The 22707-nt window shown below is 45.8% G+C and overlaps 1 protein-coding gene across 2 annotated transcripts in view; it reads right to left on the bottom strand.

The window, feature by feature from the left end:
• Nucleotides 1-22707, bottom strand: part of dlgap1b (discs, large (Drosophila) homolog-associated protein 1b) — a 279478-nt gene that overhangs the window by 11564 nt on the left and 245207 nt on the right. For both annotated transcript variants that reach the window (XM_024393091.1, XM_024393093.2), the window contains exons 7-10: nucleotides 11965-12173; nucleotides 11618-11767; nucleotides 11278-11360; nucleotides 407-831 (exon numbers count right to left, since the gene is read on the bottom strand). In XM_024393091.1, coding sequence (XP_024248859.1) covers nucleotides 407-831; nucleotides 11278-11360; nucleotides 11618-11767; nucleotides 11965-12173 — 867 coding nt within the window. The remainder of the gene's footprint in view (nucleotides 1-406; nucleotides 832-11277; nucleotides 11361-11617; nucleotides 11768-11964; nucleotides 12174-22707) is intronic.

Below are 22707 nucleotides of genomic sequence, written 5' to 3'. Positions count from 1 at the left end.
TATGTCTGCAGAGGAGATAGCAGGCAACAAGCAGGCATTGTGGCTCGCTGCTATGAATGCCATGGCAGTGTCTCTCAAATGGCACAATAGTTCCTATGTAGTGCACTACTTTTGACCAGAGCCCTATATCGAGCCCTATCTGGAGATATAGGGTGCCATTTTGGGACTCAGACAATTTCCCTCGGTCTATTTGACACAGGGAAGGATGGGGAAAAACAGAGATACAAAGAGAGGGAAAACAACTTGTATGGCCCAACATCACCCAAAAATACGAAGAGAGAGAGAGAAGTGATTCTACTGACTCACTACCCCTAATGCATCGCTTTTGCTCCCGTTCGCACATATTCAGCTCCATATCCATGGGTTGATGTTGTTTATGTACATGCACGTGTGTTGTCCCACTCACTCTCCTCCGGCAGCTCGTTCTCCATCTCGTCCTGCTCCATCTGCCGGCACCAGCCCTCCATGCGCTCCATCTCGGCCTGAAGAAGCTTCAGGAACCACCTCCCGTCCCTGGAACACATCAACCCCCGTCCCCCCACCACCACCTCCATGGGGTCTTCCACCTGGTCCATCCAGGGGTCTGGCGGGGGCAGGATGGATGGGTCCAAACCCACCTCGCCGTACTCCTCCACGGTCAGGGCGTGGTAGTGGTTGCCCGAGCCCTGGATGGAGACGGTAGAGGTGGCGGCGTCCCGGGAGTACTGGCGGGGCATGGTGGCCGAGTGGCGTATCACCATCTCTGGGGCGTCGACGGGACAGTAGTCAGGGTCGTCTAGGTCGGCTTGGACCGCCGTGGTCACACTGTTGGACCTGGTCATCCTGCGGTAACTGGAAAGAGAACCACAGATTAGAGATCAGAGTTAGTGGATGTGGGGTTAATAGAAGACATGCGGGCTTAGTATATCAACACAGATCCCAGATCAGATCGGACAGGTGTGGGGTGTTTGGGAGTGGTGTCATGGGGGCGTTTGGTCACCTGGCTGATTCAGAAGCGATGGAGCATGGCCTCATCAGTCACCGTGCCCTGCTGTAGGGCTAAGTCTTAGAGATAACATACACCCACCCTCAGGGCCCTGCTGTACAGCTTGGGGTGCAGCTTTGATTTAGCCTGAGAGGCTTTGTGCCCCTGTAAGACTCCTCTTGCCAAGTCTCTCAGAGCAAAGTGCCAACACACAGCCACAAAGTCACACACTTGCACACAGATAACATCTTTTCAAAATACACAGATGGGCACGCACACACACACACACACACGCACACACACACACACACACACACACACACACACACACACACACACACACACACACACACACACACACACACACACACACACACACACACACACACACACACACACACACACACACACACACACAGTGCTAGAGAGAAGTGCCAACTAAATGTACAATTAGTGGACAGCCAGCAACCAGAGGACACCAGCAGACTACAACAGGATACAAGATAAACAGATAAATGACAGAAAATCATTCACATGCTCTCTCTCACACGCCATTTTTTACTACAGTTTACTATAAAATACTACAATACTTACTATAGAATTCTGTAGTAAACTGTTGTATACTGTAGAATACTATACTACACCCTGTTGTATCCCTCGATCATGTGTACTACTTAGTATAGAATGTTGTAGTATACTGTAGTAAATAATAACTTTTCAAAATATGCACACGGACGCACGCACGCACACGCGGCTTGCCAGAGGAGGGGAGTGTTAGAGAGAGAGGTACCAACTGAATGCACAATGAGTGGACAGACAGCAGCCAAGGACACCAGCAGACTACAACAGGATGCAAGATAAACACTAACACTAAACACTGTAGGGCAGTCAAATTCCACGTGTAGTAGGCCTGATTACTGGTCTGCACATGCTCTGGGTACACGGCTAGGGATGCCGTCTGGGCCGGCAGCCTTGCGAGGCTTAACCCGCTTAAATGTCTTACTCACGTCGGCCGTGGAGAAGGAGAGCCTATAGTCCTTTGTAGCGGGCCGCGTCGGTGGCACTGTGTTATCCTCAAAGCGGGCGAAGAAGGTGTTTAGTAAGTACGGAAGCACAAGACGTCGGTGTCCGCGACATGGCTGGTTTTCCCTTTGTAGTCCGTGATTGTCTGTAGACCTTGTCACATTCGTCTTGTGTCTTAGCCGTTGAATTGCGACTCCACTTTGTCTCTGTACTGATGTTTTGCCTGTTTGATTGCCTTACAGAGGGAATAGCAACACTGCTGGTATTCAGACATGTTCCCAGTCACCTTTCCATGGTTAAATGCGGTGGTTCGTGCTTTAACTTTTGCACGAATGCTGCCATCTATCCACGATGTCTGCTTTTGGGTAGGTTTTAATAGTCACAGCAGGTACCATATCTCCTATACACTTCCTGATAAACTCAGTCACCGTATTTGTGTATTTGTCAATGTTATTCTCAGAGGCTACCCGGAACATATCCCAGTCTGCATGATTAAAACAATCTTGAAGCATGGATTCCGTTTGCTCAGACCAGCTTGAATAGACCTTAGCACGGGTACTTCCTGTTTGAGTTTCTGCCTACAGTACCGTGCAAAAGTATTCACCCCCTTGGCGTTTTTCCTATTTTGTTTCATTACAAGCTGTTTTAAAATGATTTTTATATAGATTTAAAGTAATGGACATACACGAAATAGTCCAAATTGGTGAAGTGAAATGAACAAAATAACTTTTTTGTGGGGCCTCCCGGGTGACGCAGTGGTTAAGGGCACTGTACTGCAGCGCCAGCTGTGCCACCAGAGACCCTATGTTCGCGCCCAGGCTCTGTCGTAACCGGCCGGCGACCAGGAGGTCTGTGGGGCGTCGCACAATTGGCCTAGCGTCGTCCGGGTTAGAGAGGGGTTGGCCGGTAGGGATATCCTTGTCTCATCGCGCACCAGCGACTCCTGTGGCGGGCCAGGCGCAGTGCGCGCTAACCAAGGTTGCCAGGTGCACGGTGTTTCCTCCGACACATTAGTGTGGCTGGCTTCCGGGTTGGATGCGCGCTGTGTTAAGAAGCAGTGCGGCTTGGTTGGGTTGTGCATCGGAGGACGCATGACTTTCAACCTTCGTCTCTCCCGAGCCCGTACGGGAGTTGTAGCGATGAGACAAGATAGTAGCTACTAAACAATTGGATACCACGAAATTGGGGAGAAAACGGGTGAAATAAATTAAAAAAACACAAAAAAACGGAAAAGTGGTGCATGCATAATGGGGCAGAAAAGTATTTAGTCAGGCACCAATTGTGCAAGTTCTTCCAATTAAAAAGATGAGGGAGGCCTGTAATTTTCATTACAATTGTCTTATTTCTTGTTTGTTTCACAATAAAAAATGTTTTGCATCCTCAAAGTGGTAAGCATGTTGTTTAAATCAAATGATACACACCCCCCAAAAATCCATTTTAATTCCAGGTTGTAAGGCAACATCATAGGAAAAATGCCAAGTGGCTGAATACTTTCGCAAGCCACTGTATAGGAAGGGCGGAGAAAAATGTAGTTGTGATCAGATTTGCCGAAGGGAGGGCGGGGCAGGTCCTTGTAGGCATTTCAAAAAGTTGAGTAGCAGTGGTCCAATGTTTTACCAGCACGAGTACTACAGTCGACAAGCTGGTAGAACTTTGGTAGTTTTTTTCTCAAATTTGCTGTTAAAATCCACAGCTACAATAAATGCAGCCTCAGAATATGTGGTTTCCAATTTGCATAAAATCCATTATAGTAGCGAGTGATATACTCTGAAGCGGTGGAAGGTGTGCACGCCTCCTGAGTTGGACTAGAAGTCCACTCCGAATACCTCTTCTCCGCCGGCGGTGTTTTGGAGCAGGTTCTGGAATAAGTATCCAATTTGGGAATGTTGTATTCCTGGTCATAATGCTGGTGAGTTACCGCCGCTGTGATATCCCAAAGGTATTTCCGGCTGTATGTAATAACAACCCCAAAAAAATCTGGGCTAGTAATGTAAGAAATAACACACCAAAAACAAAAATTCTGCAAAGTTTTTTAGGAGCCAGAAGCAGAGCTGCCATATCCGTCGGCACCATCTTCATCTTCATGTGCTTGTCAAATTGTGAATGAGAGACTGATGAAATATGTACAGGCTGCGCAAAAAAAACTAAACAAAGCCACTTTTTTCAAATCATCATTAGGTCGCATCATGCAGCCTTACAAAAGTATTACAAATCAAAACATATTGTCCAACTTTTGTAGAACAGCTAAAGTTACATTAATAACTCTAAATTAAGCATATAGGACTACCTATGTCACAGCCATATGGCATAGCCAGATCAGGACCTAACATAAGGACAACTCAGAGTATGCTATTCTGTTCATCTGAAATAGACAACATTTTCTTCATATCATGTCTCGTTAAACCTGTCTAAAATAAACAATGGATTTATTGTGAAAGTGTAGGTTATATTTCATGGATTTATTATATTTGTTCTTAATGTAGATGTTCCAAAGGTCTGCATCAGTGGCTTGTAGGCTGTGTGTGGAGCCAGGAGATGCTTAATATGTTTATGTTCATTTCTGTCAATTACAGTGAGACCGGCAATTATTTACTTGACAATCACCGGTTGACAACATTTTGTGACCGCCACAGCCCTGCTGACATGAATGACAGGAAATCATTCTCTCGCTCTCTCTCTCTCTCTCTGACATGACCTGATCACAGGGTGACACACACACACACAGACCCTGAAGTCGCTCCATCCATCAGCCTCACCCCATCTCTCGCTAGTCCCTCCTCCTCCACTTCACCCATTTATCTATACCTCCTCTGCTCCATTAATCTCCCTTCTTTCATGAACAGAGAGCAAGAGGGGGAGAGGAGCAGGAGAGACCAAACACACTCACAGTGGAGGGCTACCAGCGCCTGTGTGTGTGTGTGTGTGTGTGTGCTCACAGCTGTTAAAGAGTAACTGTGCTCTGATCAGGTGTGTAGTCATAATGATCTCAGGCTGCTTTATAGCAGCTCCCTCCTAGCAACTTCCTGTCTGTGTCAGGGCAGAGAGGGGCAAGGCCAAACACAAGCAGCGCGTGAGAGAGAGGGGGGGGGGGGGGTGGAGTAGGGAATGAGAGGAGGGAGTGACAGGGACAGAGAAAAAAGAGAGTAGAGAAGAGGGAGAGAAGGAAGCAAGAGAGAGAGAGCGAGAGGGGTGGAGTAAGGAAAGAGAGAGGAAGGGAGAGTGAGAGTGATGGGGGCAGTAGGGAGAGAAGACAAAAGCAACACTGGTTATTTTTACAGTGCAGTCAGGTGGAGTCCTTCACAGGGCCTTGTAAATTACTTCAGGGGTTAAGGGCGGCCTGCTCTGCTCTGTTGTATTCTACTCTGCTCTGCTCTGTTCCGCTCCGCTCTGTTGTGCTCGGTTCTGCTCTGCGCTACTCTGTTCTGCTCTGCTCTGTTCTGCTCTGCTCGCCAACTGGGGGAAAAGCTGCTCCAAGACTGGATGACTGTCAGTCTGGATTGTGGCTACAGTGGAACTTGTATATTGTATTGTATTCTTCTCTTAGCTCCTAGTTTGTTCCGGGCTAATTCTGGATAAACCCAATCCCAGTTTTGTGTCAAAACGTAAAATGCTTAGCACTAAGAACTGAAACGCATCAGTAGGAGGGATCGCTAGGAGTCCCAGGCATATTAATGGATCCTGCATGTCATGTGTGTATCCCAAATGGCACCTTTTATAGTGCACTACTTTTGACCAGAGCCTTTTGAACAGAGATCTCTGGGTCCTGGTCAAAATTGTGCACTATGTGGGGAATAGGGTTCCATTAGAGTCGCAGTCCATTTCTCTGTCCCTTTGTCCTCTTTGACAGGACCATAAAGCAGTAGAAGGTCTGACTGGCTCTGACTTTTCAAGGCAGTCAAAGTGGGTTGAGGACAATATGATTTGAAAACTAGGACCACTATTGACTGCAAAGCCAGCTGTGTAAAAAAAATCCAACCTTCACCTACACCATTTGCTGCCATGAGTTGACCATATGGAATGTGTGGGGTCATGAGTCGGAACATCTCTGTAGAGTAGTTGCTGTTTGAATGAGGATTTGAAGTTAGATTGAAATTGGTAGTGCTGTATTCAGCTGTGTTAAGTACTTCAGTCATTAATATTTTAAAGTATTACTTATTAACCTGTTGAGTGTAGAGGGCAGTATTTTGATGTTTGGATGAAAAACGTACCAAAATGAAACTGCCTATTTCTCAGGCCCAGAATCTAGAATATGCATATAATTGTCAGATTAGGATAGAAAACACTCTAAAGGTTCCAATACTGTCAAAATATTGTCTGTGAGTATAACAGAACTGATATTGCAGGTGAAAACCTGAGGAAAATCCAACAAGGAAGTGCCTAAGAGAAACTAATCTCCCTGTTTCATTGCATGCCTCCCTCCATTTAAAGGAATATCAACCAGATTCCTTTCCCTATGGCTTCCACATGGTGTGAACAGTCTTCAGACATAGTTTCAGGCTTTTATTCTGAAAAATGAGCGAGAAGGATCACATCACGTCAATGGATGGCTGGGTGCCAGCAGAGTTTTGCATGCGCGACAGCTTGGAGCAGACATTTTCTCTCTCTCTCCTATTGAAAAAGCTACGGTCCGGTTGAAATATGATTGATTATTTATTGTAAAAACAACCTGAGGATTGATTATAAAAAACGTTTGACGAACGTTTCTACAAACTTTACGGATGCTATTTGGAATTTTCGTCTGCCCCATCGTGACCGCTCGAGCCTGTGGATTTCTGAACAAAACGTGCCAACCAAATGGAGGTTTTTGGATATAAAAATAATCTTTATCGAACAAAAGGAACATTTATTGTGTAACTGGGAGTCTCGTGAGTGCAAACATCCGAAGATCATCAAAGGTGAGTGATTCATTTTATTGCTTTTCTGACTTTCGTGACCAATCTACTTTGCTGCTAGCCGTTTGTAATGTTTTATCTGCTGAGAGAGATGGCCTAACATAAACTCTTGGATAGCTTTTGCTCTAAAGCTTTTTTGAAATCTGACACACCAGGTGGATTAACAACAAGCTAAGCTGTGTTTTGCTATATTGCACTTGTGATTTCATGAAAATGTAATATTTTTTGTAATTTCATTTGAATTTGGCGCTCTGCAATTCAGCGGATGTTGACGAAAATGATCCCGCTAACTGGATGGGTGCGCCAAGAAGTTAAGGAGTTTTTAGAGGTATCTGTACTTTACTATTTATATTTTTGACAACTTGTATTTTTACTCCACTACATTCTTAAATAAAATAATGTACAGACCCCTTGACTTTTTACACATTTTATCACGTTACACTCTTATTCAGTGATGGAAAACGTACCCAATTGTCATACTTGAGAAAAACTAAAGATACTTTCAAAGAAAATGACTCAAGTAAAAGTCACCCAGTGAAATACTCTAATATTACTACTTGAGTAAAAATCTAGAAGAATTTGGTTTTAAATGTACTTAAGTATAAAAAGTTAAAGTATAAATAATTTCTAATTCCTTATATGAAGCAAACCAGACGGTACCATTTTCTTTTCATTTTTCAATTCACTGATAGTCAGGGGCACACTCCAAAAGCATTTAAAAACAAAGCATGTGTGTTTCGTGAGTCCGCCAGATCAGAGGCAGTAGGGATGACAAGGGATGTTCTCTTGATAAGTGTGTACATTCACAATTTTCTTGTCCTGCTAAGCATTTAAAATGTAACAAGTACTTTTGGGTGTCAGGGAAATGTATGGAGTAAAATGTACATTATTATATTTAGGAATGTAGTGAAGTCAAAGTAAAATTTGTCAAAAAATATACATGGTAAAGTAAAGAATAGACACCCCAAAAAAACAACTTAAGTGGTACTTTAAAGTATTTTTTCTCAAGTACTTTAAACAACTGGCCTTATTCTAAAATTGATGAAATGAAAAGAAAATCCTCATCAATCTACACACAATAACCCATAATGACAAAGCAAAAACAGGTTTTTAGAATTTTTGCAAATGTATTAAAATATATATATATATATCACGTTTACTTAAGTATTCAGACCCTTTAATCAGTACTTTGTTGAAGCACCTTTGGCAGAATTTACAGCCTCGAGTCTTCTTGGGTATGACACTACAAGCTTGGCACACCTGTATTTGGGGAGTTTCTCACATTCATCTCTGCAGAGCATTGCCGTACAGCTATTTTCAAGTCTCTCCAGAGATTGGGTTCAAGTCCAGGCTCTGGCTGGGCCACAAAGACATTCAAAGACTTGTCCCAAAGCCACTCCTGCATTGTCTTGGCTGTGTGCTTAGGGTTGTTGTCCTGTTAGATGGTGAACCTTCACCCCAGTCTATGTTCTGAGCGCTCTGGAGCAGATTTTCATCAAGGATCTCTCTGTATGTTGCTCCGTTAATCTTTCCTTTGATCCTGACTAGTCTCCCAGTCCCTGCCACTGAAAAATATCCACACAGCATGATGCTGCCACCACCTTGCTTCACCATAGGGATTGTGCCAGGTTTTCTCCAGACGTGACGTTTGGCATTCAGGAAAAAGAGTTCAACCTTGGTTTCATCAGACCAGAGAATGTTGTTTCTCATGGACTAAGAGTCTTTTAGGTGCCTTTTGGCAAACTCCAAGTGGGCTGTTGGCACTCTGTCAGAGTGACCATCGGGTTCTTGGTCACCTCCCTGACCAAGGCCCTTCTCCCTCTATTGCTCAGTTTGGCCGGGCAGCCAGTTCTAGGAAAAGTTTTGGTGGTTCCAAAATTCTTTCATTTAAGAATGATGGAGGCCACTGTGTTCTTGGGGACCTTCAATGCTGCAGAATTTATTGTATCCTTCCCCAGATCTGTGCCTCGACACAATACTGTCTCTGAGCTCTATGGACAATTCCTTCGACCTCAATGCTTGGTTGTTGATCTGACATGCACTGTCAACTGTGGGACCTTATATAGACAGGTGTGTGCCTTTCCAAATCATGTCCAATCAATTTAATTCACCACAGGTCAACTCCAATCAAGTTGTAGAAACATTTCAAGGATGATCAATGGAAACAGGATGCACCTGAGCTCAATTTCGAGTCTCATAGCAAAGGGTCTGAATACTTATGTAAATAAGGTATCTGTTTTTTATTCATAATAAATTTGCTAACATTTCTAAAAAAAACTGTTTTTGCTTTGTCATTATGGGGTACTGCGTGTAGATTGATGAGGAAAACAAAATATTTAATCCATTTTATAATAAGGTTATGTGGACAAAGGGAAGGGGTCTGAATACTTTCTGAATGCACTGTACTTTCTACTCCATACATTTTCCCTGACACCAAAAAGTACTCGATACATTTTGATACATTTTGAATACAGGCCAGGAAAATTGTCCAATTCACACAATTATCAAGAGAACATCCCTGGTCATCCCTACTGTCTCTGACCTGGCAAACTTACTAAAAACACGTTTCATTTGTCAATGATGTCTGAATGTTGGAGTGGGAGGGGGGGGGCTACCCCACCATAAAAATAAGAACATTGTGTCATCTAGTTTGCTAGAAAGGAATCTGAAAATATGTATACTTTTATCTTTGATAATTAAGTATATTTTAACAATTACATATACTGCTAATACTTACACATACTTAAAAACAAATGTAGACTTTTACTCAAGTAGTATTTTACTGGGTGACATTTACTTGAGTCATTTTGTCTGAGTTGTCTGAGCAGACAGCTGACAGATGTCTTGGAAAGGCAGCCAGGTTGTTTGTAGTGTTCCTCTCTTTTACTGCTCTCCTCCACTCCCTCTCAGTTTGGCAGGCTTAAGCCCAGTTCAAACACTGAGGTGAGGTTATGACCCCCCCCCCCCCACACACACACACACACACACACACACACACACACACACACACACACCTTTTCTGTGAGTGGGGTAGGGCCACAGAAGAGATGCACTCTCACCGTCTGGGAATCTAGTGTATAGGGGCACTCTGCCCAGACCATGACCTCCTAGAACGGACCGGCTGCGACACACACAGACACAGACACACACACACAAATTCAAACATGCACTAAGGGAAGGCACATGTGTGACATTAAACCCCAGAGCCACTTGACTAGTGGAAGTGTCTACAGGAGTTAATGTTTTCCTTGGCTGCTTGAAGATGTGCCTCCTTTTCAATGCTTGGCTAGTCAGCTGAGGAAAACTCTTTGAGGAAAAACTCCAGATTACTTTGTCCCAATTGGCACCCTATTCTTTATGTTGTGCACTACTTTTGACCCGGGCAAATACGCCCAGCCATAGGTCTCTGGTCAAATGCAGTGTACTATAGGTAATAGGTTGCCGTTTGGTATACAGTCCAGATTTCTGCATCTGACTCTGAAACTGCAGTCCTGTGCATGACCTTGGTAGGTTGAGACTGGGCTCTTTGATTCCTAAACATGTTCTGTGTACAGTATGAAATTAGATTACTGAATCTAGTGCAGTCTCTAAATTGGTCATCTCCCCTCAGCTCTGACTAACAGAGGGGTTACTGTGCTAAGTGGATGGGAGTTACGCAGGCAGACACACTGACACATAACTGCCTGCTGTGTGACATATTTTAACACAACTCCAGGAACCAGGAACGTTCCCTGACTTCCTGCCTATGCAAATGTTCCTTGTATAAGTCAGTCAGGGGCCAGGGCAGTTGTTCAATGAGGTGGTCAATTGGCATGCTATAGGGGCTTTAGTATAAGGGTTTAGGGGGAGATAGGAGACCTATAGGAACTGTTACGTGTAGGGCAGGAAAAGGAGGAGTTGGGGTTGTACACGACCATGTACTGAAAAGAACAGGACACTGACAGAACCCACCCCCCCTCGCAAAGTGGCCTGGCCACATCACAAATGCTGCTGCAACAGATGGCTGTCAACTAACTGCCCCCACTCCCTTCCTATCCCCTCCAACACATCCTCCACTTCCCCAGCTGTCACTGCATGCATGGGCCCCCTAGTCAAGGGGCTCTGATGCCCAAACTCCTCTGAGCTGGGGGCAGCTGTTGTGTAGTGAGGTGTGGGGTGGGATGGTGGACCAGACAGCCTATAGTCACTAGGCCCAACCCGAAGGTACACATTTATACACATACAGCTCTCAGGCATGAGGGGGAGTGTCAAAAAGAGGTGCCAACTGAATGCACAATGAGTGGACAGTCAGCTAGCAGAGACACCAGCAGACTGCAACAGGATACAAGATAAACACTACCATGAATGGCAGAAAATCATTCACACGCTCCCGCTCTCTCTTTCTCTATCGCTTCTCACCATCTCTCCTCTTCCACCTGGATGCCTACTGACTGGAACTTGGAGTGCTCCTCTGTCCCCCCAACCTCCTCTGGTCCATCCACCTGCAACCGTACACAGATTTTTGTTGTTGTTGTGTTTTTATATAAACTTTATTTTTTTACAGGTAAGAATTAATCATCTCTCCTGGACAGACTATGTAAACATAAAATGGTTGAATCAGACCAAATTACACAAGATTTTAGTTTGGGTTTTAACCGAGATAAGTCAATTAAGAACAGACCAAAGGTCAGTGTGTGGTCAGCATGTAGTCATTGTTTGGTCAATACGCTCATAGGCATATCTGTGTCTGTTCTCTGACCTGTATCCCTATGGAGAGGCACTTCCGGAGGGTGTCTCTCTTGCTGTTGGTGGAGGCAATGTTGGTGGCGGTGATGGTGCTGTTGGTGACATGTTGGCTGGCTGGGCCGTGGACCTGGGCATTAGCTGCCTCGATGGCTGCCGTCAGGGCCTTTATAATAATAATAATAATAATAATAAAATAAACAATCAAATATGTTTAAAAAAAATGTATTTATCTTTTTATTGATTTGACAAAAACACAAATTGACACTGATAAAATCACAAATGTCAAAAACAGATTATTGACATACCGTTAAGTTTTATAATATTTTCAGAATACACAATATACTTTGTTATATGATATACCTTCATACTGTCGATGCTCTCTCTGGAGTTGGACAGGCCGGGCTGGGAGGTGCTGATGTGGCTCCGGGGGCCTGACCCCCCGTCCATGTAGGCGTCCTGGGCCGACTCGGTGCTGCTCTGGGCCGTGATGGAGATAAAGGGCTTGGGCGGGGTTGTGCGCGGCGGTACCGGCGGAGGCATCTTCTTGTACGTGGTGATGCATGATGACACTGCAGAGGGGGACAGGAGGTGGAAAATCTGGTTAGAAAAAGCTACACAATATACAGAGAAAACTACAAAATTATGGAGAAACTATATTGATGACACTGCAGTGGGGAAATGGGAAAAAGTGGTTAAAAATCTACAGAGGAAACTACAAAATTATGAAAACCAAAACATATCAGTGCAGAGGGAATGTGGGGTAAAATGATTAGAAAAAAATGACACAAAGTCAGAGAACAAACATATATATAAAAAATAAAAATAAATTGTTCAACCTTTTTTTGTTTTTGCAAGTACATTTTTGCAAGTACGTACAGTACAGTAGTAACCTCATCCCCAGGCTATTGCACACAGCACATTTAAGCCTGTGATATAAACTATTCAAAGTTGGCCTTTATTTTTTATTACCTTTATTTAACTAGGCAAGTCAGTTAAGAACAAATTCTTAATTATTATGATGGCCTACCCCGGCCAAACCCAGATGACACTGGGCCAATTGTGCGCCGCCCTGTGGGACTCCCAATCATGGCCGGTTGTGATGCAGCCTGGATTTGAACCAGGTACTGCAGTGATGCCTCTTGCACTGAGATGCGAGCCGTTGAGGAGGGTTAGGGGGAAGGTGTTGTGGGAGATGATTGGTTGGTAGATTAAGCCGATTAAGCCAATGCCTATGCGCCCGGAATTTCTACCGGTCGTTTTGTATTAGCTAAGGAAGGCCATGTTTGGGCGGAAGCTTTTGGGCGGAAGTGCCTAGGAATGAGATTAAGTACAGTAGTGACTGAGTAGTTCACAGGGCGATTAGCTAGGCTTGCTGTCAAATGAACAAGTAGTGTAGAATCGAGATTAGGAGCATCTTCAACAAAGCTTAGTTAAACTACTAAAAAGGTTTGTCTGTTGGTCACTTCACTTGAACTATGGATCTAGTCTATTGTGGCTGAAAACTGCCATCCTGATCTCCTCTATTGCCTGACCTCCTTTACGTAATCATAACAGGCCAACTGCATGTGTGTGTGTGTGTGTGTGTGTGTGTGTGTGTGTGTGTGTGTGTGTGTGTGAGTGTCTATAAACAAAGACGTGTACTGAGTAATGAGGTAGGGTGTCACTGCAAACAAGCCCTAACGCAAAGATCAATACTCAACCAAACAAGATCCACAAAATCACTCACACTCATACATACATCAGTTCTCTCTGTCACTCTCTCTCTGTCAGTGAGTGCCATCTCGGATTACAGCGACAGGTTGGCAGTTGTGCAGGCCCTGGTCTCACAAGTGTGCAGGGAGTCCACACAGAGCACATCAAATGGCACCCTATTCCCTATAGAGTGCAATACTTTCAACCAGGCCCTGGTCAAAATTGTGCACTTGGTCAAAAGTAGTGCACTAGAGGATAGGGTTCCCACACAATATTTCCAAGGCACTAAACACAGAACATAACACCACAGAACATAGCAGCGTTATGTCTTTGATTTCTCCTCCACGTGTCCCCATCAGAACTAGGTTATTGGCTGACTCCTGTCCCAGAAACTAGGACAGTGAGATCATTTCCTGGATCCCTTTAATCCCTGAAAAAGACAAACATCCTAAAGTGTACGGTGGGAGCGGCATACAGTGCCCATTGTCTGCCAAACCCTGAGTGCGGCGCACGGAGTGTGTGTGTTTGTGTGTGCGTGAGTGAGTGAGTGCCGTGTCGAAAACCATTAGATAAAATGTTTATGTGGGCCCTCCCACCTGCTCTTGACAGCTACATTACCGCAGCAAAGGTGAGAGGGTTGCCTGGCTGGCGGGCTGGCTACCTTAAAGCCTCCCGTCAAGACCCGATTGAATTAATCCTCAAAGGCAGCCATGAGTCTGTACAGTCAAGTTTTGACAAGTTCAGATAAGGATGCTTACATTAATAAGATTGTATTTTGGTTAGATTATTGTAGCTAACAGGAAGAGTTGCCAAAGACTACGTTACCAGGTGTTAGCTAACGCTGTACTACTTGTTCAAGAAAATAAGTAGCACAATTTGTATATTAAGATAAATATATTGTATTTTTGTGCCATCCAGTTAAAGTTGTAACAGTGCAGCACAGCCTTAAGCCACCCCATGAGAAAGCATCCTACACTCAAAAAAAATGCTGGCTTAAAAACAACTCAATTTAGGTCAATATTGGACAGAACACACTTTATTTTGACCCAGCCACTTGAGTCACTTATGCTATTTTTTCAACTAATTGGTTTTTAACCAATCACATCAGATCCTTTTCAGAGTGGATCTAATTGGTCAGAAGACCAAATAGTGAAAATAATATTAGAATTGGGCTTCCTATGTGAAAGCAGCCTTAGCTGGGTTGTTGGGTTATTGATGCTGGGTAATCGAGCTACCAGGTCAGATCAGAAGACTGGAGGCGTGGCTTAGTAGGGGCGTGGCTTTCAAATAGTTATTTTTGGCCACCCATGAAAGTAAATGTCATTCTGGTTCATAATGTGTTCTATTGCCATCACATGTTTGTAGCTTTTACAAGATTATGAGTTCCTCAGGTGCCTTTGTATATCCCATTGTTGGGAGAGTTACCACGTAAAATAATATTACAATAAATGTTAATATTATAATTAATATACATATTATTATACATATACACATATTAATTATATGTGAAAAAATATTGAAGGGACATTTTAATAAAATTTAAAACAATAAAGTGGTGACCATCCCAACATTGAAATATGCAAAGGCATTAAACCTTCAAACGTATCAGTGATTAACCTTAACATGTGATCACAACAGAACAGAACAGAACTGGAATTACATTTACTCTCATGGGTGGCCAAAAATAATTATTTGAATGCCACACGCCTACTAATCCATGCCTCCAGTCTTCAAAGAAAACAACCCAACTAAGTAGGTCAAAATAACCCAATGTGTGTTCTGTCCACTATTTACCCAGTGCTTGGTTGTTTTTAACCCAGTTCTGATGTTTTGCAGATGTCTCTATGGGTCTATGATTGAAACACTGCTAATCTCTACAAAGGTCACTGAGTACAGACCAGTAAGTATAAGCACCCACCCACCCACACTGTCTGTGTTCCAAATGGCACCCTAATCCCTTTATAGTGCACTACTTTTGACCGGGGCCCATAGGACCAGCTCATTGGGTTCTGGTCAAAAGTAGTGTGCTGTAAAGGGAATAGGCTGCCATTTGGGACACACAGACTGACTGACACAGATAGAGAGAGAGGCGATGGTCTTGGCCTTGCCAGGCGAATAGGGAGCAGAGGTTCAGGGGATTGAATGTCAGTCTTTTTGAAGCTCTATCGCCTGCAGTCATTCACACACACACACACACACACACACACACACACACACACAGCTAACCTTGTTGGGACACACAATTCAGTCCCATTCAAAATCCTATTTTCCCTAACCCGTACCCTAACCTTAAACCTAACCCCAAAACCTAACCCTAACTCCTAACCCTAACTCTTAACCCTAACTCTAGCTCCTAACCCTAACCCTTAACGTAATTATAACCCTAACACTAATTATAACCTTAACCCTGAAATTCCCTAGAAATAGTATTTGACCTTGTGGGGACTAACAAAATGCCCCCAATTGGTAAAATTTTGGTTTGCTTACTACTCTTGTGGGGAACAGAAGTACATAACCCCCCCACACACACACACATACACACACTGTGAAGAAGGCTTTAAAGAACATTGCGTTTTCATGTTTCTCCAGTAAGAGGGATATGAAACTGGAGACAACGCCATGCCCCTCCTATCTGTCACTGCTCTGCTGTGACCAGACAGAGAGGAGGTGAGGACTGGGCTGTGTATGCTGAGACAGGTTAAGTAAACACGCTAAAGAAGCTTGAACATGCCCCCCTCTACACACACACACACACACACACACACACAGGGCTGTTGACACAGTGCAGCCGAACATTTCAATCTGCCATGACCACCTCAAGGCACACTGCAGACTTCCTGGCCTGCGACTGATATGCCCGCCATCCATCTGAAACTATTGTTGTGTGTGTGTGTGTGTGTGTGTGTGTGTGTGCTTAGCAACTTAATGAACACAGTGAACTTCATACATCCCTCACAGAGACTAAACCAAGAGCTTCCAGATCTGAGTATCCCAATCCCGCCACTTGATCTCCAAGAGTCCCAGTTCAATTTGGCTGTCCATATGACACAATGCCGTTCCAGTGATGAGGGTAAATTACAGAACAAACGCAATGATAAATTATGACACAGAGGCCTCTCAGGGGTGTGTGCTTAGTTCCCTCCTGTACCTCCTGTTCACCCACAACTGTGTGGCCATGAATGACTAGAACACCATCAGCAGGTTTGCTGATGATACAACAGTGGCTGGCCTGATCACCGACGGCGATGAGTCAGTCTACAGGGAGGAAGTCCTAGACTTAGCAGTGTGGTGCCAGGACAACATCCTCTCCCTTAATGTCAGTAAGACCAAGGTGCTGGTCGTGGACTATAGGAGAAAGAGGGGAGAGCACCCCCCATCCACATCAACAGGGCTGTTGTGGAGTGGGTTGAAAGCTTCAAGTTCCTTGGTGTCCAGATCACTAAGGACTTAACATGGTCCACACACCCGCACAGTTGTGAAGAGGGCAAGGCAGTGCTTCTTCCCCTAAGGAGGCTGAAAAGATTAGGCATGGGCCCTCGGATCCTCAAAAGATCTACAGCTGCACCATCGAGTGCATATTGACTGACTGCATCACCGCTTGGTATGGGAAATGCTCCACCCTTGACCGCAACGCGCTACAGAGGGTAGTGTGGACAGCCCAGTACATCCAAGATGATCCAAGATGGCGTAGCAGTGTAGTCGTGTTTTGTTCGTCCTCTCGTGTACTTTTGTATTTTTTGTATATATTTCCCCCCCAAAAAATCAATCTCTTTTCGATTTTTAATTCGATTATACCTTCCGTTAACCTGCCTCACCCAATGTGATACGGAATCGCTATTATTTTTTTAAACTTTAGAACACATTCAAGAACCTCCAGAAGCTAATTAGCTACAAGCAATTTAGTCATTGTTAGCCACTGCTAGCGGCTTTTACCTTCTGCACAGAATCCAGCCCTGTTCTTAGCCTGGATATTACTCGCCAATCTACCAGTATCGGACTGTCTCTCCACAACAACGCCGGATTCCTGCCGTAACCCCTGGGCCACTACTTCTAATCTTCACAGCTAGCTTGCACCCTACGTGGCACCCAGTACCGAAGCTATCCCTGAGGCCTACCCCCCGGCCTACTCAGCTGTTCACCCGAACCCCACTCATACACGGCTAGAGCCCGATACTCCACCTGATCCTTGCTGTAAACTCTGGACCTTGGCACCAGATCACCGCTGCTACCGATTGGCTATAGTGGCTAACGCCACTGCAACGAAGCTAGCACAAGTTAGCCGTAAGCCAGGCACATCTCCCGGCTAGCAAACAAAATTCTACAATACCTCTTTCGCCATCTGGCTTGGATTCTCTGTCGACGCGGCGCCCCGCAAATACTCCGCCGTGCCTTCCACCGGCCTCCGTCTGAGCAGACCCCCCTACCACCCCCAGGCTACTAACTTTAAACGCTGTGTCGCCTGCGTGCTCGCGTAGTGGCAGCTTCCCTGTTCCACCTACTGCTGCCCCCTGTACACTATGATCACTTGGCTACATAGCTGATGCCTGCTGGACTGTCCATTAATCACGGTACTCCATTCTGTTTATTTATTTTTTATCTGTCGGCCCCAGCCGCGAACTCAGGCTCTGTGTGTAGTTAATCCGACCCTCTCTGCCTAGTCATCGCCATTTTACCTGCTGTTGTTGTGTTAGCTGACTAGCTGTTATTGTCTTACCTGTTGTTTTAGCTAGCTCTCCCAATCAAGACCTGCGATTACTTTATGCCTTGCTGTATGTCTCTCTCAAATGTCAATATGCATTGTATACTGTTGTTCAGGTTAGTTATCATTGTTTTAGTTTACAATGGAGCCCCAAGTTCCACTCCTCATACCTCTGATACCTCCTTTGTCCAACCCCCCACACATGCGGTGACCTCACCCATTATAACCAGCATGTCCAGAGATACAACCTCTCTTATCATCACCCAGTGCCTGGGCTTACCTCCGCTGTACCCGCACCCCACCATACCCCTGTCTGCACATTATGCCCTGAATATATTCTACCACGCCCATAAATCTGCTCCTTTTATTCCTTGTCCCCAACGCTCTAGGCGACTAGTTTTGATAGCCTTTAGTCGCACCCTCATCCTACTCCTTCTCTGTTCCTCGGATGATGTGGAGGTAAACCCAGGCCCTGCATGTCCCCAGGCACCCTCATTTGTTGACTTCTGTGATTGAAAAATCCTTGGTTTCATGCATGTCCACATCAGAAGCCTCCTCCCTAAGTTTGTTTTACTCACTGCTTTAGCACACTCTGCCAACCCTGATGTCCTTGCCGTGTCTGAATCCTGGCTTAGGAAGGCCACCAAAGATTTCCATACTCAACTATAACACTTTCCGTCAAGATAGAACTGCCAAAGGGGAAGGAGTTGCAATCTACTGCAGAGATAGCCTGCAAAGTTCTGTCATACTTTACAGGTCTATGCCCAAACAGTTCGAACTTCTAATTTTAAAAATGAATCTCTCCAGACATAAGTCTCTCACTGTTGCCGCCTGCTACCGACCCCCCTCAGTTCCCAGCTGTGCTCTGGACACCATCTGTGAATTGATCGCCCCCCATCTAGCTTCAGCGTTTGTTCTGTTAGGTGACCTAAACTGGGATATGCTTAACACCCCGGCAGTCCTACAATCTAAGCTAGATGCCCTCAATCTCACACAAATCATCAAGGAACCCACCAAGTACAACGCTAAATCCGTAAACATGGGCACCCTAATAGACATTATCCTGACCAACTTGCCCTCCAAATACACCTCTGCTGTCTTCAATCAGGATCTCAGCGATTACTGCCTCATTGCCTGTATCCGCTACGGGTCCGCGGTCAAACGACCACCCCTCATGACTGTCAAATGCTCCCTAAATCACTTCTGCGAGCAGGCCTTTCTAATCGACCTGGCCCGGGTATCCTGGAAGGATATTGACCTCATCCCGTCAGTTGAGGATGCCTGGTCATTCTTTAAAAGTAACTTCCTCAACATCTTAGACAAGCATGCTCTGTTCAAACAATGCAGAACTAAGAACAGATATAGCCCTTGGTTCACTCCAGACCTGACTGCCCTCGACCAGAACAAAAACACCCTGTGGCGGACTGCAATAGCATCGAATAGTCCCCGCGATATACAACTGTTCAGGGAAGTCAGGAACCAATACACGCAGTCAGTCAGGAAAGCAAAGGCCAGCTTTTTCAAGCAGAAATTTGCATCCTGTAGCTCTAACTCCAAAACGTTCTGGGACACTGTAAAGTCCATGGAGAACAAGAGCACCTCCTCCCAGCTGCCCACTGCACTGAGGCTAGGTAACACGGTCACCACCGATAAATCAATGATAATCGAAAACTTCAACAAGCATTCCTCAACAGCTGGCCATGCCTTCCTCCTGGCTACTCCAACGTCAGCCAACAGCTCTGCCCCCTCGCAGCTACTCGACCAAGCCTCCCTAGCTTCTCCTTTACCCAAATCCAGATAGCAGATGTTCTGAAAGAGCTGCAAAACCTGGACCCATACAAATCAGCTGGGCTTGACAATCTGGACTCTCTATTTCTGAAACTGTCCGCCGCCATTGTTGCAACCCCTATTACCAGCCTGTTCAACCTCTCCTTCATATCATCTGAGATCCCCAAGGATTGGAAAGCTGCCCCTCTTCAAAGGGGGAGACAACCTGGACCCAAACTGTTACAGACCTATATCCATCCTGCCCTGCCTATCTAAGGTCTTCGAAAGCCAAGTCAACAAGATCACTGACCATCTCGAATCCCACCGTACCGGTTTCCGAGCCGGTCACGGGTGCACCTCAGCCACGCTCAAGGTACTAAACGATATCATAACCGCCATCGATAAAAGATAGTACTGTGCAGCAGTCTTCATCGACCTGGCCAAGGCTTTCGACTCTGTCAATCACCATATTCTTATCGGCAGACTCAGTAGCCTCGGTTTTTCTAATGACTGCCTTGCCTGGTTCACCAACTACTTTGCAGACAGAGTTCAGTGTGTCAAATCGGAGGGCATGTTGTCCGGTCCTCTGGCAGTCTCTATGGGGGTACCACAGGGTTCAATTCTCGGGCCGACTCTTTTTGCTCTTGCTGCGGGCGATTCCCTGCTCCACCTCTATGCAGACGACACCATTCTGTATACTTCTGGCCCTTCCTTGGACACTGTGCTATCTAACCTCCAAACGAGCTTCAATGCCATTCAACACTCCTTCCGTGGCCTCCACCTGCTCTTAAATGCTAGTAAAACCAAATGCATGCTTTTCAACCATTCGCTGCCTGCACCCGCACGCCCGACTAGCATCGTCACCCTGGATGGTTCCGACCTAGAATATGTGGACATCTATAAGTACCTAGGTGTCTGGCTAGACTGCAAACTCTCCTTCCAGACTCATATCAAACATCTCCAATCCAAAATCAAATCTAGAGTCAGCTTTCTATTCCGCAACAAAGCCTCCTTCACTCACGCCGCCAAACTTACCCTAGTAAAACTGACTATCCTACCGATCCTTGACTTCGGCGATGTCATCTACAAAATAGCTTCCAATACTCTACTCAGCAAACTGGATGCAGTTTATCACAGTGCCATCCATTTTGTTACTAAAGCACCTTATACCACCCACCACTGCGACCTGTATGCTCTAGTCGGCTGACCCTCGCTACATGTTCATCGCCAGACCCACTGGCTCCAGGTCATCTACAAGTCTATGCTAGGTAAAGCTCTGCCTTATCTCAGTTCACTCGTCACGATGGAAACACCCACCCGTCGCCTTCTGGATGGCAGCGGGGTGAACAGGCAGTGGCTCGGGTGGTTGATGTCCTTGATGATCTTTATGGCCTTCCTGTAGCATCGGGTGGTGTAGGTGTCCTGGAGGGCAGGTAGTTTGCCCCCGGTGATGCGTTGTGCAGACCTCACTACCCTCTGGAGAGCCTTACGGTTGAGGGCGGTGCAGTTGCCATACCAGGCGGTGATACAGCCCGCCAGGATGCTCTCGATTGTGCATCTGTAGAAGTTTGTGAGTGCTTTTGGTGACAAGCCGAATTTCTTCAGCCTCCTGAGGTTGAAGAGGCGCTGCTGCGCCTTCCTCACGATGCTGCAGTAGCTGTCTGTGTGAGTGGACCAATTCAGTTTGTCTGTGATGTGTATGCCGAGGAACTTAAAACTTGCTACCCTCTCCACTACTGTTCCATCGATGTGGATGGGGGTGTTCCCTCTGCTGTTTCCTGAAGTCCACAATCATCTCCTTAGTTTTGTTGACGTTGAGTGTGAGGTTATTTTCCCTGACACCACACTCCGAGGGCCCTCACCTCCTCCCTGTAGGCCGTCTCGTCGTTGTTGGTAATCAAGCCTACCACTGTTGTGTCGTCCGCAAACTTGATGATTGAGTTGGAGGCGTGCATGGCCTGCAGTCGTGGGTGAACAGGGAGTACAGGAGAGGGCTCAGAACGCACCCTTGTGGGGCCCCAGTGTTGAGGATCAGCGGGGAGGAGATGTTGTTGCCTACCCTCACCACCTGGGGCGGCCCGTCAGGAAGTCCAGTACCCAGTTGCACAGGGCGGGGTCGAGACCCAGGGTCTCGAGCTTGATGACGAGCTTGGAGGGTACTATGGTGTTGAATGCCGAGCTGTAGTCGATGAACAGCATTCTCACATAGGTATTCCTCTTGTCCAGATGGGTTAGGGCAGTGTGCAGTGTGGTTGAGATTGCATCGTCTGTGGACCTATTTGGGCGGTAAGCAAATTGGAGTGGGTCAAGGGTGTCAGGTAGGGTGGAGGTGATATGGTCCTTGACTAGTCTCTCAAAGCATTTCATGATGACGGATGTGAGTGCTTGGGGCGGTAGTCGTTTAGCTCAGTTACCTTAGCTTTCTTGGGAACAGGAACAATGGTGGCCCTCTTGAAGCATGTGGGAACAGCAGACTGGTATAGGGATTGATTGAATATGTCCGTAAACACACCGGCCAGCTGGTCTGCGCATGCTCTGAGGGCGCGGCTGGGGATGCCGTCTGGGCCTGCAGCCTTGCGAGGGTTAACACGTTTAAATGTCTTACTCACTTCGGCTGCAGTGAAGGAGAGACCGCATGTTTCCGTTGCAGGCCGTGTCAGTGGCACTGTATTGTCCTCAAAGCGGGCAAAAAAGTTATTTAGTCTGCCTGGGAGCAAGACATCCTGGTCCGTGACTGGGCTGGGTTTCTTCCTGTAGTCCGTGATTGACTGTAGACCCTGCCACATACCTCTTGTGTCTGAGCCGTTGAATTGAGATTCTACTTTGTCTCTGTACTGGCGCTTAGCTTGTTTGATAGCCTTGCGGAGGGAATAGCTGCACTGTTTGTATTCAGCCATGTTACCAGACACCTTGCCCTGATTAAAAGCAGTGGTTCGTGCCTTCAG

Source organism: Oncorhynchus tshawytscha, linkage group LG29 (genome assembly GCF_018296145.1).
Source record: "Oncorhynchus tshawytscha isolate Ot180627B linkage group LG29, Otsh_v2.0, whole genome shotgun sequence".
Taxonomy (NCBI): Eukaryota; Metazoa; Chordata; class Actinopteri; order Salmoniformes; family Salmonidae; genus Oncorhynchus; species Oncorhynchus tshawytscha.
This window is presented reverse-complemented; position numbering and strand designations above follow the sequence as displayed.